Source organism: Leishmania mexicana, chromosome 29 (genome assembly GCF_000234665.1).
Source record: "Leishmania mexicana MHOM/GT/2001/U1103 complete genome, chromosome 29".
NCBI classification, from domain to species: Eukaryota; Euglenozoa; class Kinetoplastea; order Trypanosomatida; family Trypanosomatidae; genus Leishmania; species Leishmania mexicana.
In genome coordinates this window covers 1,195,255-1,210,807 of record NC_018333.1, presented here as the reverse complement: position 1 = coordinate 1,210,807, position 15,553 = coordinate 1,195,255, and the positions used below count along the sequence as shown (strand labels likewise).

Here is a 15,553-nt window from a genome sequence, read left to right as displayed (position 1 = left end):
TCGACACCACGCCATCCAGGGCCTGGCTGCCGACATCAGCAGCGACACACTGCACCGACTTCCCCACCTCGAAGGTACCTGACCCTTGTCGCCACCAGAAGTCTCTGGGCATGGAGAGGGATAGGGAGGGGGGCTGACCCGGTCTCCACCCACTGCGTGGGGACTGGATCCTGAGATACCACGCACTGAGGTGTCTCTCAGTCCTCAGGGCCGGAAAGGATAGAGTAAAAAGAGCCCAAAAAAAAGGCCGGTGTGTGGAGTACGTCGTGATGGTGCACCAAAAATTAAAGACGTTTTCTTTGTTGTTTCCCTGTCATCGCCCTTTTCGCTGCCAGCCGATGTGTGCGCCGTCGGACGCAGTCGCACTGTAAGCAAGCATGTTGTCGTTCCTGGGCGTCTTCTCTCTCCCTTTGTTCGTTGTGTGCGCCGTTTCGTTCGCGTCGGTGGCCGCATTTCCGTTTTTCCTCTTCCTTTGTGCGTGTGTGTCGCCCTTCGTTATGAACGTCTTGGTCTTACTCGTTGTTCCTCACGAGTTTGTAAGTACATATGATTGTGTGGGTGGGTAAGTGTGTAGGGGATCTCTCTCTTCTCACGGTAAGGGGTGAGAGACGGCGGAAGCCAGACGGAGAAGGTCACCGTGACGGAATCAGAGAGGCCGCCCTGCGACCGACGTCAAGAAGCGTCGACACATCCACACGCACACTTACTTACAGTGTTGCTTGAAAGAAGACAGGACAAGGAGTGACGAGTTAAGCGGCGGGGGTCAACAGGTGGGGATGGGACAAGGATGCGCTCCCACAGTCATTCGATGCACTTCGTTCCACCGCATCGACCGGTCAACACATGCACACACACACACATACAGACCCGTTGCGCGCTGATGTATCTCTGCCCACTCCCGCACACGCCACGGTCAAGTCCTGTGTTGCCTCATCTCTACAGCTTAGGAGAGGCACGAGCGGTGAGGCAGATGAGGCCTGGCAGTGCGCGTCCCTCTAGTAGCTCCAGGAAGGCACCACCACCAGTGCTCACGTGGGTGATGCACTCGTGGTAGTCTTTTGTCGCCGCCGCTGTCTCACCACCACCGACGATGGAGACAACCTGCTGGTTATCCTTGATCGCCTGCGCGATGGCGTTGGTGCCTGTGGCGAAGTGCGAGAACTCAAAGACGCCGAGAGGGCCATTCCAGATGAGCGTGCGGGCCTCCGCAACGGCCTTCTTCGCCTGCTCAATGGACTTGGGGCCGTAGTCCAGTCCCATGTACTCCGCGGGAATGTCGGCGTTGTTCGTGATGAACGGCTCCACGTCTTTGAACTCCTTGGCGCAGCTGTGATCGATGGGCAGGATGAGGCGCACCTTGCGGGCCTTGGCGAGATCCATCAGATCGCGAGCGGTGTTATGCAGATCCACATCACGTCCCTTCTCCCGCACTACCCGCTCCACTTTGCTCTTGCCAACGCTGTAGCCTTGCGTCTCCAGGAAGGTGTAGGCCATGGCACCGCCGATGATCACTGTGTGCGCAAAGTTGAAGATGGACGAGAGAACGTTAATCTTGTCCGACACCTTGGAGCCGCCAACGACTGCGACCAGCGGCTGCTCTGGGTTGCGCATCACCATACTGATGGCGCTGATCTCCTTTTCGATCAGGAAGCCTGTCACTCCAGCCCCCAAGACGCGGGGCACACCCGTCATGCTGGCCGTCATGCGATGCACGGTACCGAAAGCATCGCAGACAAATATATCGCTAAAGGAGGCGAGTGCTGAGGCCAGCTTGTTCCGCTCAGCAGCATCCTTGCTATCTTCGCCCTTGAAAAAACGCAGGTTCTCCAGCAGCATGACATCCCCGTTCTTCATCTCCTTCACATCCTTGCCAGCCTCGAAGGCGTCCGTGCAGAAGGACACCTCCTTGTCCAGCACCTCCTGCAGACGAGGCAAGATGCGCTTGAGGGACTGATTCGCATTGGGTTTCTTGGGACGACCCAGGTGAGACCCAATCACCAAACGCCCTCCGTCCTCCATGATCTTGCGAATCGTCGGCACCGCCGCACAGATGCGGCTGTCATCGCGAATGTTGCCGGTCTCGCGGTCGAACGGTACGTTGAAGTCCACACGCAGGAACACCGTGCGGTTCTTAAAGTCCAAGTCCGAGACGGACAGCTTCGGCGTGAGGGCGGCACGGATGTTTATGTGCACCCCGAACTCGTACACGCGGGGAAGACGGATAGGCAAGATCGTCCAGGCTACCACTGTTGCGTGGGGGTCGCGGGTGGTTTGGATCACCACAGGAACGTCAGTAGAGTTGGCAAGATGTGCCATGAGGGTGACGGTGTTGTCCTGCACATCCAGCGGGTGAGTGGGGACGAGAAAGGTGATGCTCTTGCCCTTTACATCATCGATCTTCCAGCCAAAGAAGGCCACCGCCGCAGCGTTCATGTCAGTGATAACCATATCATTGTCGCCAATTACCACGATGTCGCGCAGCGACTTGAATATCATCAAAATCTTCGAGTCCTGATACATGGCTGTGAGTCTGTTGGTGGCAGGGAATGCAAATGTGCCGCTAACAGTGTGGTCAGAGAATAGGGGGCGCGACCGGTAGGGGATGGGCGGCAGGCAGGCAGGCAGGTGGGGGTGTGTTTGAGCGAGCGAGCAAGTATGTTGACTGCGTCTTTCTGATAACCTGAAAAGAGGCGAAATGGGGAGAGAGAAATGTGCGATGTGAAAGACCACAAAAAAACGACCGACTTCGATATTTGTGCCCGGTACGGTGGCGGCCGGAGGACCAAGGTTGGCTGCGTCAGAGAAATGGGCACGCGGAGAGCCACACGCGCGCACAAAATCGAGCGAACAACGAAAAAAAAAAGAAGGAGAGAGAAGAGCCACCCAAATGCAAAAAGAAAAAGGCAACTAAGAAATAACAGCGGAGTAAGCCTTGTTGGGTGGAGCGGGTGAAGCGGGAGGGGGTGGCCCGTAGGTGGAGGCAAGGAGAAGCAGAGAAATACCGGCGTATATGCTTGTGCCTATAAGGAGTCTCCTGCTGTTGCTGTGTGTATGTGTGTGTGTGCGTGTGTGCTGGTGGACGCAGCTGTGAGTTGACTTGCAGCAATGTTGAGTAAGAGAGAGAACAAGAGAAGCGAGCGCATAACCGAATTGTTTTCGGAATGACGAGTTCACTGACACCGATACGGTCAGCAGAGCGCCGTGCATGAGTCACCGCCATCACCAGAAGGTGTGAGAGACACGGAGGAAGAGCGGTAAAAAGTGGTAGAGAGAGGGGGGACAGTGGAGGGCATGCTTTGGACGCCGCGTCTGTTCAACGGCACACACGAGAAGGGAAGAGGGAAGTAAGGCATCTCACCCTTACTCAACAGCTGCGAACACAGCACGGCATACTCCTCGTGCTCCTGAGGCCAGTAGCAGCATGGCATACAAAGAAAACAAAGAGCGTCTTCTGCCCGTGGGACAACTCCAAACGGTTACATAACGGAATAACCTTCACAGGCGACGCACGTTTCCCAGTCAGACGGTATGCGTGGAATGAACGCGTTTTCGCCTCCGTTCTTGTTGCGCTTCGGAGAGAAGAGAAAGACGATCCGAGCTTTCACAGCCATCGTCGTACTCGTAGGCTTCGGTAAGGTGGTTGCGGTCGCGGTAGTAATAGAAGTCGCAAAGGCACACATAGAGAGACACAAACCGCAGAAGTCATCGCGATATTGAGGTCGAAGTCAGCATGAAGGGAGAAGAATAGAAGAAGAAAGTGCGAGAGGGAAATACTGAAAGGCGAGCAGAAGATCGTGTGAGCCACGTTCGCCCCGTTCACGGCATCTGCCTTGGGTTTGTCTGGCTGTCTGTGCGTGGGGGGGGGGGTACTGGTGGGACGCACATGTCTCCTCCGCACTGTGCGTTTTCTTCCATGAGTCCGGTGTTTTGTTCTGTTGTCGTCATTGTTGGTGTTCCCTCTCGGTCAGGGACAGCTGCCCATGCGAAACACACACATGTCCACACGCACATGCAATGCATACAGGATCAAAAAAGACACAAGAGAAAGAAAAAGGGGGAGGAGGGAGACGCAACGCGGAGGTGTTGCTCGTATTTTCTATAGAGACGACGACGCAAAAGACAGCGCGAGGAGGAGGTCGTTCACACAGGCTTGCACGCACACAGCACATCGATGGGCAAGACACAAACAAGAAACCGACGCGCAGCGCCAGCGACAAGAAGGATGTGAGCGTCTTTCTCATTTCGTCAGTTTTTGTACGCCTTCGTGTATATACAGAAGATGAGGGAGGGTCAAAGGCGGTCTCGCCTCGGTTGCTGCGGGATTGGACAACACGGAAACACTTGTGAAGACACACTCACGTAGCCAGGAAAGGAGCGGACAGAGTAGAAAACGGCGAGAGTTGGGGATGAAGAGCAACGACGATGCGGCAACCAGCTGAAAACAAAAATAAGGAAAACAACAACGGGTGTGAAGGCCGAGGAAGAGACAAGGCAGACGGAGACAGAGCGGAGACACGGAACAGGAAAAAATGAGAAAGACAAATATAGCGTGCAAGAAACGGTGTCTCCTATGCAAGCATCACAAAACAGAAAAACGATTGCGAGAAGGATGGCGCTGGTGTTCGGTGTCCGCAGGGTGGGTAGATGAAAAACGTAAAGCAGAGAAGCAAAGCGAGACACGCATAAGCGTGCACACATGATGGATGAAGAAGGGGGAGGGAAGTAAATAAAAAAGACGAAAGATGCGAAAATGATACAGCGAGAACAGATGCACATTTCCGTCCGAAACACACACGCACACGCGAACAATCATGCTGCGTCACAAAAGAGCCAAAAGGGCGAAAACTAAACAAAAGCATGAGAGAGGCACAGTCAGAGAGCAACCAAAACGAGAGACGCAACGACGCGAGGCACTGGCAGTCCTCAAAGACACTGAAAAAGCAGAAAGACGGTACCAACGCATCATAATAGCAGGCCGATTTAAAAAGGAGAGAATGACGTCGAGAGGTGAGCATGACGCATTCCAACACACGTTCCCAAGCGCCTCCTAGCGGGGCGAGTTCCTTACCTCCGTGGAAGCGTATACCAGCCTGGTATCCCCCCACTCGCGCTCTCCATACCGCACGCGCCGGCAAAGCGATCCATGAGAATTCCGTTGTTTTCAAGTCCTCACCGGGTAACACTACGCACGGCACGACAGACAGACGTCTACCCTCCGTCCGTCGCTCACGGATCCCTGTCGTGGTGGGTAATCCAGGGGCGGTGCGAGGGAGGAGCGAAAAGCTTACAATGACTCGACTCCTCGAGGTCTGAAACGTGAAGAACGAAATGAGGGTATAGGAGAGGCCACATGGTGGGTGAAGCACGCCACGGTAACGGTGCAGAGTGTTTCGCCTCGTCGTCGTCATCACACCATTTATCGGCCATCCCTCCCCAGTTTCCGGTCTTTTCGCACGCCTTCACGAACACAGCAACACATCTCAGACAACACACACGAGACCACGATGTCAGACTCGAATAATGCACACATGGTTCCGCTGAAGACGGACAACAGTCCGAGAGCTGTGGGAGATAGCAAGCACCGAGCAAAGGCACGCACACGCAGGGAGGTTGAGAGTGAAGGCACAAATACAAGAAAAAAACACCCAGAAGAGCCGCATTCAACCACGTCTTCCGCACACAACCGTGTACGCAGCAACAACAACCCCCTGTATGAACGCCAACGAACACGCCCGACCTTCTTTACAGGACGAACAACAACAGAGAACCATATATATATATTTATTTATTCGCAACGCGACTCACACAACATACAACCCGAAGGGGCACGCGAAACGATGAGGCGACAGAGTAAAACCGAAAAAAAAAAATAAGAAACACGCAAACACAAAAGAAAAAACGACGTCTTATACGGTCGCATAAAAGCATGCACATGCATACACGCACGCACCATCTCACACCGGCAGACCACTCCGGCGGCAGTGCATACTAAGAAAACGAAAGAGAACGCTCACATGAGCCGAGGAACACAACTGCTACAGATGCCTCCTTTTCTCTCCATAAATCAAACCGCCGCCGATAGCCGGGAAAAGCACGCGCATGCACAGCCGCAGCCCACACGCCGCTGCCGCGCTGCCGCTACGCCCTGGTCGTCTTGCACCGACCATCATGCCGTCGAGTCGGGACATGCGTCTAGCGGACCCCTCCTCCCCCGCCTCGTCCCCTCTTCAGATACGTGCCGCGCGGTCGGACGCAGGAGATGCCGCACGCTTCGCGCGCATGCACTGTGGGCATCATCGGCATGCACTACGGGGCACCTCTCTCTCGCTCACCACTCGTGCCCCCTCTCTCTTGCTGCACCGGAAGGCTGAAAACCGTGGAGAGCAGGTGCCCTCCAGACCTGCAGGGGTGAGGTGCATCCCCTGCAGCGTACACACTGGCACCGAGGACGCGTCGAGGTGCCGGGACAGCCATCACCGTGTCGCACCATCCAGCCCACTGCTGTTCCAGTGCATGCGGAGCGGGCCGGGTCCGCGGCTACGCTCAACACCACCGCAGCGCGGCAAAGGCAGAAAAGCAGTGGGAGCATGCGCGCATATGTGCTGGATCGTCAGCGCGACCCGTCGGGAGCTGGTCCTGGCGCGATCATGGCCGCACGTCTCCTCGGCACCGCGCCAGCCAGGCGCTGTCCGCCAACACCAAGAGTCCGCAGCCGTGCCCGGAGACCGGGCTGCAGTCTCTTGACCACCCCTCACACACACACAGAGCGTGGGCTTCACACCCTGATATCATGGTGAAGTAAACGGTCTCATCAGGAAACTGAGGAGCGAAGGCAACAAAACGTACTTGGGCGAAGAGGTCGACACAGATGGGAGCGGCTGCGGTTCTCATTTCTTTTTTTCGGGCGCCTTCTTGTACGGTACTGTCTGCTGTTTGCATTGGTGTGGGGGGGCGGCTGAAAGCTGGGCAATAGACGAACACCCCAAGCGCAGATAAGTGATCCTTTTACATCGCCCGCACGCATGCCACCCACTTTCTATCGCGCGTGCGCCGACACACACGCGACAAGCATGGCCCTTTTTTTTCCTCTCCCGCCGCTTTCCTCCGGCCCCTCCCGCTTGCCTTCCCATGAAGGGGACAGCGAAAAAAAAGTGAAGGCGATAAGCACGGGCCATTCGAAGAAACAGAAGACAGAAGAGAAGCATCAAGAGAATGAAAAGCACAGCCCTTCACCATGTAGATACATCAACGCCGTGCGCTGGTAATGTGATCGCTGTGGAAACAATAAATAGATGAGTAGAGCAAAGATACATACAACACGCCAAACACGAACACAGGCGCACGCACAGCACGCCCCTAATACAAGGTAGCAGAGGGGCCTTGGACGATGTGTGGTGGGTAGTGAGCGGTGAAGACAGAGTTATAAAAACAAAGAATTCGGCAGCGCAGGGAAGACGCGCCATCCGCTGGCTAATGTGAAACGCAATCAACGCACCATAGGAGGAACGCATGCCAAGAGCGATGACATGGAACAGACCAGAAAGAAAAGGCAGCTTTCACCTCAATCGTGGCACTCACAAACACACGTGCAGCTCCGTCGTAATGAGGCAAGCAAACAGTATGCACAGATGGGCAGAGAGAGAGAGACGGAGAGGGGAGGAGGAGGAGGAGGAGGGGGGGCAGCAACACTCACAAAAGCTCAATGGGTGATGCTGGAAGCGCGGGGTGGGGGGGCACCCAACGCACACATGCACACAACAACAAAGCACATGAAACAGCATAAGTGCGCTGCTCTGACGGAGTTGCCGGTGCAGGGTAGTCCCCTGTTGATCATCGATTTGTGTGCTTCTCACACCCCCTTTTCCTTGTTCTGTCCATGGCTGTCTCACACAAGGTCCCATGCCGTAGCCAGACGTGAACACACTACGAGAAACGAGAGAACCAGAAGGACGCAGAGCACAGACAATTAGGAAGTAGATATGATCAGTAAGGACGCGCACAAATTTACACCACCTCAAAAAAAATGAAAACCAAAAAAGGCATAGCGGCACCGCAAAACAGCGAACAATGGCAAGCAACTCGAGAGCGAAAGAGAGAGCGAGATGATGCGCCATCAAACAAAATGCCACACCGACCCTCCGATCGTCGCGCATATGCAGCTGGAAGAAAAAAAGATAAAGACACAAAGTCACACAAGCAAAGCGAGCGTCAGGAAAGTTCTTTTTGAAGGGGAAAAAGGGGGGAAACGCCCGCAACGACGCTGAGGCAGGCGCATATAAAGGCAGCACATGGGGGAGGGGGAGGGGGGAAACGAAGGATGACTTATAGAATGCCGTACACAAAACACAAGAGATGCACCCGGAGAACGCAACAGCACAAAAAAAAGGGGGGATATGAGAGGGGGGAGAACGCCCTGAGATAAAGATGCGGGGGGATAACGGAAGGGATACATACACACGCGAGTGCAGATGAACAGATGGGAAAAGAGAGTGTCAACAAGTAGGGAAGACAAGGCGACGAACGATGACTCGTTTCTGGACAGAAGCGGCAATGAAAGAAGTTGTAGCAGAGATATTGAGTGACCTATTTTACTCACCGCCTACACGCGCTTCCTGTCGTGCTCCGGCGTGCCTCTCGGAGCAGCGCCATGGAATGAAAGGAGGAAAAGATGGGCGACTGGGGGAGGGAGGTAAGGATGTGACCAGGAGAGAGAGGAAGCAGAGGAAGAAGCCAAAGTCTAGAAAAAGAGAGAGACCCAGAACAGTAAAATCCCACACCAGAAAAAAGACCAGAGACGCACATTATAAGCCACCTCCTTCGCCCTTCACACGCGCACCACGTCCTACATTATCCACACATACCCTCACGCCAGCGTGCCCTTCATCCGGAAAGAGGAGAGACAGTGCCTGTTGAAGCGCACACGCGTTCACACGCATCAGCGCCCATAAGCAATGCCGCTCACTTTTCACTTTCTTTTCCGATTCGCTGTAGCGTGGTCTATATGCTTGTGGGGGAAGGGGTGTAACAAGTTTATGCAGGAAGCGAGAGGGGGGTGAAGGGATGGGGATCACTGTGGAGCTAGTGCCCATTCCAGTGCCTTCTCCACCCAGCATCAACAACAATAACATTATACACACGCATACATACATGCACACAAATAGGTGTTTATGAGTCGGACACCTACATCAACGAGAGGAGAACATGTGGAGGGCGAGTAATAAGCTTCGAAGCGAAAAAAAAAACGAAAGAAGGACTAGAGAGAGACAGAGACAGAACTTACGCTTGTACAGTAAAATCAAGGGAAGCACACAAGAAGTGCCGTAACACGCTGGCATGAGAAAATCATACACACCGAGGGAGAAGAGACAGACATCACACACGCACACATATATATATATATCGGCACAAAGCACAGCGACAAACACATGCGAAGAACAAAATAAAAGAGAGACGCAGTGATACACACACACACACACACAGGGGGAGAGGGGAGAAATGGGAGAGAAGATAGAGAAGTGTGCGCACTCTAAGTAGAAACCCAGACGAACAATAGAGGGAGGGAGGAAAACCGCCACGATGTGAACATACGAATCAAAAAAGAAAAAACGGAGCGCCATCACCGCCTTCATCCCACACACACACACACAACTACCCGCGAGCGCCATTCTCTAGACGCAAAACGCCCATCACGAAATCAAAATAAGGAAAAACCCGAAAACTCAGCTGTGCACGCCCGCAAATAGGCAGAGAGAGGAAAGCAACAAAGGAAATGGGAAGGTAGCGAGAGAGAGAGGAGGCACTACGCCAGTCGAATGCCGTGGATACAGCAAAACACAGCCATGGATGCGTCCAAAGAAACGGCACAAACCCACAGAAACAAGGACACACGAAAAAAAAGGAAAAGATGGTGCGCAATGCCTCCGATCGCCACGAAACAATGCGAAATTAGAGCGACAAGGCAACAAAGGGGAAAGAAAGCAAGAAGGCAACATGGCCAGCACACACAGGTGCGGGCTAACATGCCCAAGGCGGCTTATATACACAGCAACATACACGTCTGTTACGCAACAACAAAAGGAAATAGAGACCTTTTTTTTACGCATCGATGCGCTCCACAAACAAACACACACACACACACGCATGCATGCATGCAGAGACAGGAAGAGACGCCGATGACACGAAAACACACAAAAGAAGGAGACACAGAACCGTGAGCAAGTAAACATGCAGAAGTGAGAGTCCACATTTAGAGATGGGGAGAGGGGAGAGGGGAGAGGGGAAGGCGGAGGAACAGAGAAGGGACGAGTGTGCGTGTGTGTGGCAGATGGAAAAAAAAACACCGGCATACCGATGCACACACACACACACACAAGCGCACATCCCATCGCACGAGAGATGTAACCGCAATAGAGGGAGAGAAATTAGCGAGCCACAAACACGCACACGCTCAAGCGCCGAACGTTACGGAGAGCACGACAACAGAAGAAGAAAGAGATGGGAAGGAGGCCAAGAAAAAAACGTGTAAACAAATAACAGACACACATGAATGTGCAGAGACAGCCGCAGCAAGGTGGCACAAAATCAAACACGACAAGACGCCAATCAGGAGAGGCCGGATAGGAGGAGGAAGGAGGGCATCACCGAGCACGACGAGGAAGGGGAGATGCTGCAGTGGAGCCATATCGATAGAGGCACCCAGAGAGAAGCAAGAGCGGCTAGCAAAACAAGTCACAGAAGTGAGATACGCTCTGCCCCCTTCTCTCCTTGGTGTCTGCCAATAGACGCCTCCGCTGGTGAACTAGACGCGCGCTCGCGATCTCGCTTAATCAACTAGTGCGCCTGCATGATGGCCGGAGACAGGCCAAAACCAGCAGTGGCCGCCAACGCTTCTGCCTGCAGGACGGTGAAAGTGCCATCGGTATTGACGAGGATCAGACGAGGGGCCCCACTTTCGCTAGGCGCCGCGGCCTGGGTAAGCACCTGCGCCGGCGTCCCGTACAGCACCGTTCCCTTTGCCGTTTGAAGGCTCTGTAGCTGCGATTGCGGCGGGCACGAGGAAAGTAACGTGTAGGTGGGACGAGCGGCGCTCGGTTGCTCCGAGATAAGGATTGGGGTGGCCGCAGGAGCGGTTGGTGTAGGTGCCGGCACAGCGTAGGCGAGGGTGTAGCCGAGTGGGAGCTGAGCAGGCGCAGTGATACCTTCGTGCGGAGGTGTAGAGCTAGCCGGTAGACGGGAGGGGGTCAACATGTAAACCGTCTGCTGCTGCTGCTGCTTCTGGGGCTGAATCTGCTGCTGAAGCTGTTGCAGTTGAGCCTGCTGCTGTGCGAGTTGCTGAACCTGTTTTGGGGTGTGGCGCTGCTGCTGGATCTGCGCCTGGTGCTGCGCTTCTTGTTGCGCACGAAGTTGCTGAGCCTGGTGTGCTGCCTGCTGCTGTTGCGAACGAGGAGCCGGCGGCATGACGCGAATTTGAGTGGAGGATGCAGTCCGGGGCTCATACTGTGGCAACGATGGCGGCACTGCCGCCGCCGGAGGTGGGGCAGTGCTCTGCCCCACGTGCGCCTTTGCCACGTTAGCAGCGTGGTGCTCCGCACCGGTAGCCAGGGCTTCGCGACTGCGGGGCAGAGGAGCCTCCAGGTGCTGGCTCGGTGTGGCCGAGCGGCCGCTGCCGTGAGCAGGGGCGGTAGTGGCCGTTGTCAGGATGGTGGGCGCGGAGGGCGAGGGATTAAAACGCTGGGCGGAGGCGGCGACGGTGATGCAGGCGGCGGTGTACCGAGGTGGCGCCGCGGCGGCGGGTGACAGTGCGGTGGCTGGCGTCTGATCGTCGCGGCGAGTGACAAAGACGGCTTTGCTTGGCTGCGACACGGTGCTGGACGGCGGCGCCGAAGGGGCGCCCGTGGAAACGCGCTGCATGTCGAAGAAAGAGGCGAGGGCAGCTATCGTCGTCGATCCAGAGCCGTTAGAGGACTGCGTGAAGGACACGGTGCGCGCGGTGGCAGCGGGGTGCGCAGGTGCTGCGGATGTGCGGGGTGTCTCTGCAGCAGCACTGCTCTCCGAGTGGTTGGGAAGTAGAGCAGAGAGAGCGTTTGCGACGCTGCGTGGCTGAGGTGGCGGCTGATACTGAAGCTTTTGCTGCTGATGTAGCTGAGGCTGTGGGTGTGGTTGTGGCGGCAGCGGCGACAGCGACGGCGACGGTGGCGGCTTCTGAGAGTGCTGTGATTGTAGCTGCGTTGGAGTTTGCTGGGACTGAGGCTGAGGCTGAGAGTCCCGCTGAGAATGTGGCATGGGCAGCGGTGACACCTGCTGGGCAGGGCGACGCAAGGCTGAGGACCTGTAGCGAAGGGAGCTGGAGCTCACGCAAACGGTCGGGGAGGCCGCACCTCGCAGCGATTGAACGGACGTGATGGAGGCGGTGGCCGAGTTGGCAGAAGAAGAGGCGGCTGCGCTGTCAGCTCCGACCCACTCCTTCGCTTCAGCGCTGAGAGACGTGCCTGTGGTCACGCAACATGAAGAAGGCGACGCAAGGGTCGACAAGCCGTCAGTGCTGCTCGACGCGGTCGGATTATCCCACCGACCGCCCAAGCTGCGCGACGACGGCGAAGCCGCCGTGGTAGACGCGGCTGCCTTGTAGTTTGCAACGTTACCGCTAATGAAGTAGCCACCCGACGCATCGACGCCTTTCGGCGGCAGCTGCACCAGCTCGTGCGAGAATGGACACCGCGCTCCCTTGCAGCAGCCACCCATGGCAAAGAAAGTGCAGATGGGGCGTTGGGTCACCTCCTCGTTTCTCTGCCACGCACGCGACGGCGAGCAAGCGCTTGAGCTGTCCATGGTGTGCGTCCTGTGATCGACAGTGAGGCGGAGTAGGGGCAACTGAAAAGTCACTCACGTACGCTAACCGCAAGAAGGGAAGTCAGTAAAGGTTACGTCGAATCGAGTTGCGCAGCGAAAGCTGATAGAGGAGAAGACACCGTTCAAGGGTTGGCTGACGGAACAGATCAAAGGACAGGGCAGCGAGCCAAACCGGCAAGGCAGCCAGAAAATGAACGCTGTATGCGAGACGGGAGGGAGTCAGAGAGAGTGACACAGACTTACCGCACAAGAGAATAATCCTGGTTTCTTGCTTCTTAGATGCAGTCGTGGTGGTGCCGAGCGCTTATCACCTTGATGTGCCCTGGTACCCACGCTGTAACAAAGGACGTGGACGACACTGAAGAGAAGGACTCGACGGCGGCAGAGGAGTTCACTGCTCAGGACACGAGAACACGCAGAGACACACACACACACGAATACACAGAAAGGGAGAAGAGAAAATAAGGAGTAGCACCCACTGTGAGCTCACACACACAGATAAAGAGAGACGCCAATACGCACACGCTCGGATAAAAATAAATAAAACGTGAAGAGCGCCAGTGGTGGTCGACGTTGGTGTGTGTGTGTGTGTGTGTATGTGTGTGTGTGGATGACTAGAGATGGAGTGTCTGCTGGCAGAGAAACCACTCGTGCCTCTAAGAACGCTGGAGAGAAACAGAGAGGGTGACGTATGCCCTCCGAGCGGGCCAGTGTGTGTATAAGTAGGTCCGGATTTGGTGCTTTTTTTTGTTGTTATTCCGCTTGATCACTTGTATTACCTTCTCTTGTACCTCTATAGTGCAATGTTGTTAGGTCTGTGACTGCTGTTCCTCTATTACACGGGAAGACTGTTGCTGACGTCCTCAAGCACCAGCACACTTTCCAAAGAGAGGGGGGCAGCGAAAGAAACCCAAAGGAAACAGGGCCAGGAGTTATGAGCACACGGGTGAAAACGGAGGGGTAGAACAAAACAAAGGAAGCGAGTCAGCCAAGCGGAACGGACCCCGCCACAACGACGGAGCGGAAGAAAACGCACACGAACAGATCAGAGGGGGCCGAAACGGAAAGTCGGGGAGAGAGGGAGAGGTGGAAGCCTTGACGGAGACAGAGGAAAAAGAAAAGAGACACACGCACGCGCACACACACACGCTGTGTGAGGTATGGAAAGTGGCTGGTAAGAGGGAGAGAAAGAACGAGAGGAGAGCGCGAAGATATCCCCAAACGGGCGGCAGACAAACGCACGCGCGGAAGAAAAAACAACAGGGTTTTGCGCCCCCCTCCTCCCTCCCCTCCCTCACAAGTGAGGACAGCACAAAGGAAAAGTCCCCGATATGGTGTGGAAAAGCAAAACAAAGAGGAATGTTTCTCGCCGCGTACGCGCAACACACTCGTGCAGGGGAAGAGAAGCAATCCCTTCCCGTTCACGAGCACACGCAGAGCGACTTGCCTCCCTTGTTAGCCACACCCGAAAGCACAAGCGTGTCAGTTAGCGAGAAGACCCACGGTCACCTTATAGTTACTTCTCTCTCCCACACACACGCCCTAAAAACTTGATATCTTTGGTTTTACTTTTGTTGTTGACGGATGGTGTGGGATACGCAGCGCGGGGAAGGAGACCAGGAAGGAGAAAGAGACGCGCACGTCTACGACAGTGTGAGCAGTATGCAAATGGAAAGACGAAGCCCCTACCCACGAGGAAGCATACAAACAACAAAGCAGACGAAGGAAAAAAATGAAAATATGAAACCAGATCAGAGAGGGAGAGAGAGAGAGACACGGGGGAGAAGGAAGAAGATAGCTCAGTGTGGTACGGAAATGGGCATGCAAGCACACGAAAGGTCAGCGGCTGGAGCTGCAGCGTAAACAAGTCAAGCACCTTGTGTCCGGTATCAAGCGCAGGCGTGTGGTGCTCACGTGGCGGAGAGGGAGATGGAGAGATGGAGTGAATGGAGATACATGAAGGAAATGAAAGGAGAACGTGATAGTAGAGAGAGACATGCAGTCAGGGAGTCAACCATACGGGATAGCAGAGTGACGCACGCACGTGCACTGTCGCGCCATCATCATCACTCCCCTCCCCTACCCCTCCGAGAGACGAGTAAGCTACACAAGCAAGACTGGACCGTGAGGAGCTTGCCCGCTGACGCGCCTCTTTCGCACCCACATCAACAAAGAGAAGGTGGAAGTCGCACAGACAGAAACACGGACGGGTCCGAAGAACAGGCGACTGTATCTGCCACGGAGAGCCGTAAAGCCACCCTTCTGTGTCGCCGCCATGGAGTACTTTTCCCACTCCTTTTCTTTTGTATTTCCTTTGGGTATGTTATTGGTTGCTTTTCGGTTAGCTGCGGACTCACGACTCCAACGCTCTTTCTTTTTTTCCCTTCCCTTTGTCTGCGCAAAGAAAAATAATAAATAACGTGGCTCGTGGCAACTGCTTGGAGCTCCCCTCACAGACGTTGCCGAGTCGAGCTCTCCTGATTATGCATTCTAAGTGCTGTCTGCACTCGTCTTTTGGCGGCGTGTTCAACAAACAGAGGGGAAGAGAGAGACGAGGAAGGCAAAAATGCGAAGAAGTGAACAACTTGGAGAGAGGAGTGACACAAGGAGGGGCAAAGCCCTACGCGAAAAAAAAAACTGGAAGGAGAACGAGGGGGAGAGACCAGCAGCAGAGGAGTAGAATAGAGTCCACGTACCATCGCAC

At 55.0% G+C, this 15,553-nt stretch overlaps 2 protein-coding genes across 2 annotated transcripts; both read right to left on the bottom strand.

The window, feature by feature from the left end:
• Positions 1-936: 936 nt before the first annotated feature.
• On the bottom strand, positions 937-2,520 carry LMXM_29_3380 (PAS-domain containing phosphoglycerate kinase,putative; the record flags this gene model as incomplete). The annotated part of the gene is made up of 1 exon (XM_003877435.1): positions 937-2,520. One exon carries the CDS (start codon positions 2,518-2,520, stop codon positions 937-939), a length of 1,584 nt encoding a protein of 527 aa, XP_003877484.1.
• Positions 2,521-10,830: 8,310 nt separating this feature from the next.
• Positions 10,831-12,741, bottom strand: LMXM_29_3370 (conserved hypothetical protein; the record flags this gene model as incomplete). Its single annotated transcript, XM_003877434.1, has 1 exon — positions 10,831-12,741. The coding sequence occupies one exon, from the start codon at positions 12,739-12,741 to the stop codon at positions 10,831-10,833; it is 1,911 nt and encodes a 636-aa protein (XP_003877483.1).
• Positions 12,742-15,553: the final 2,812 nt, after the last annotated feature.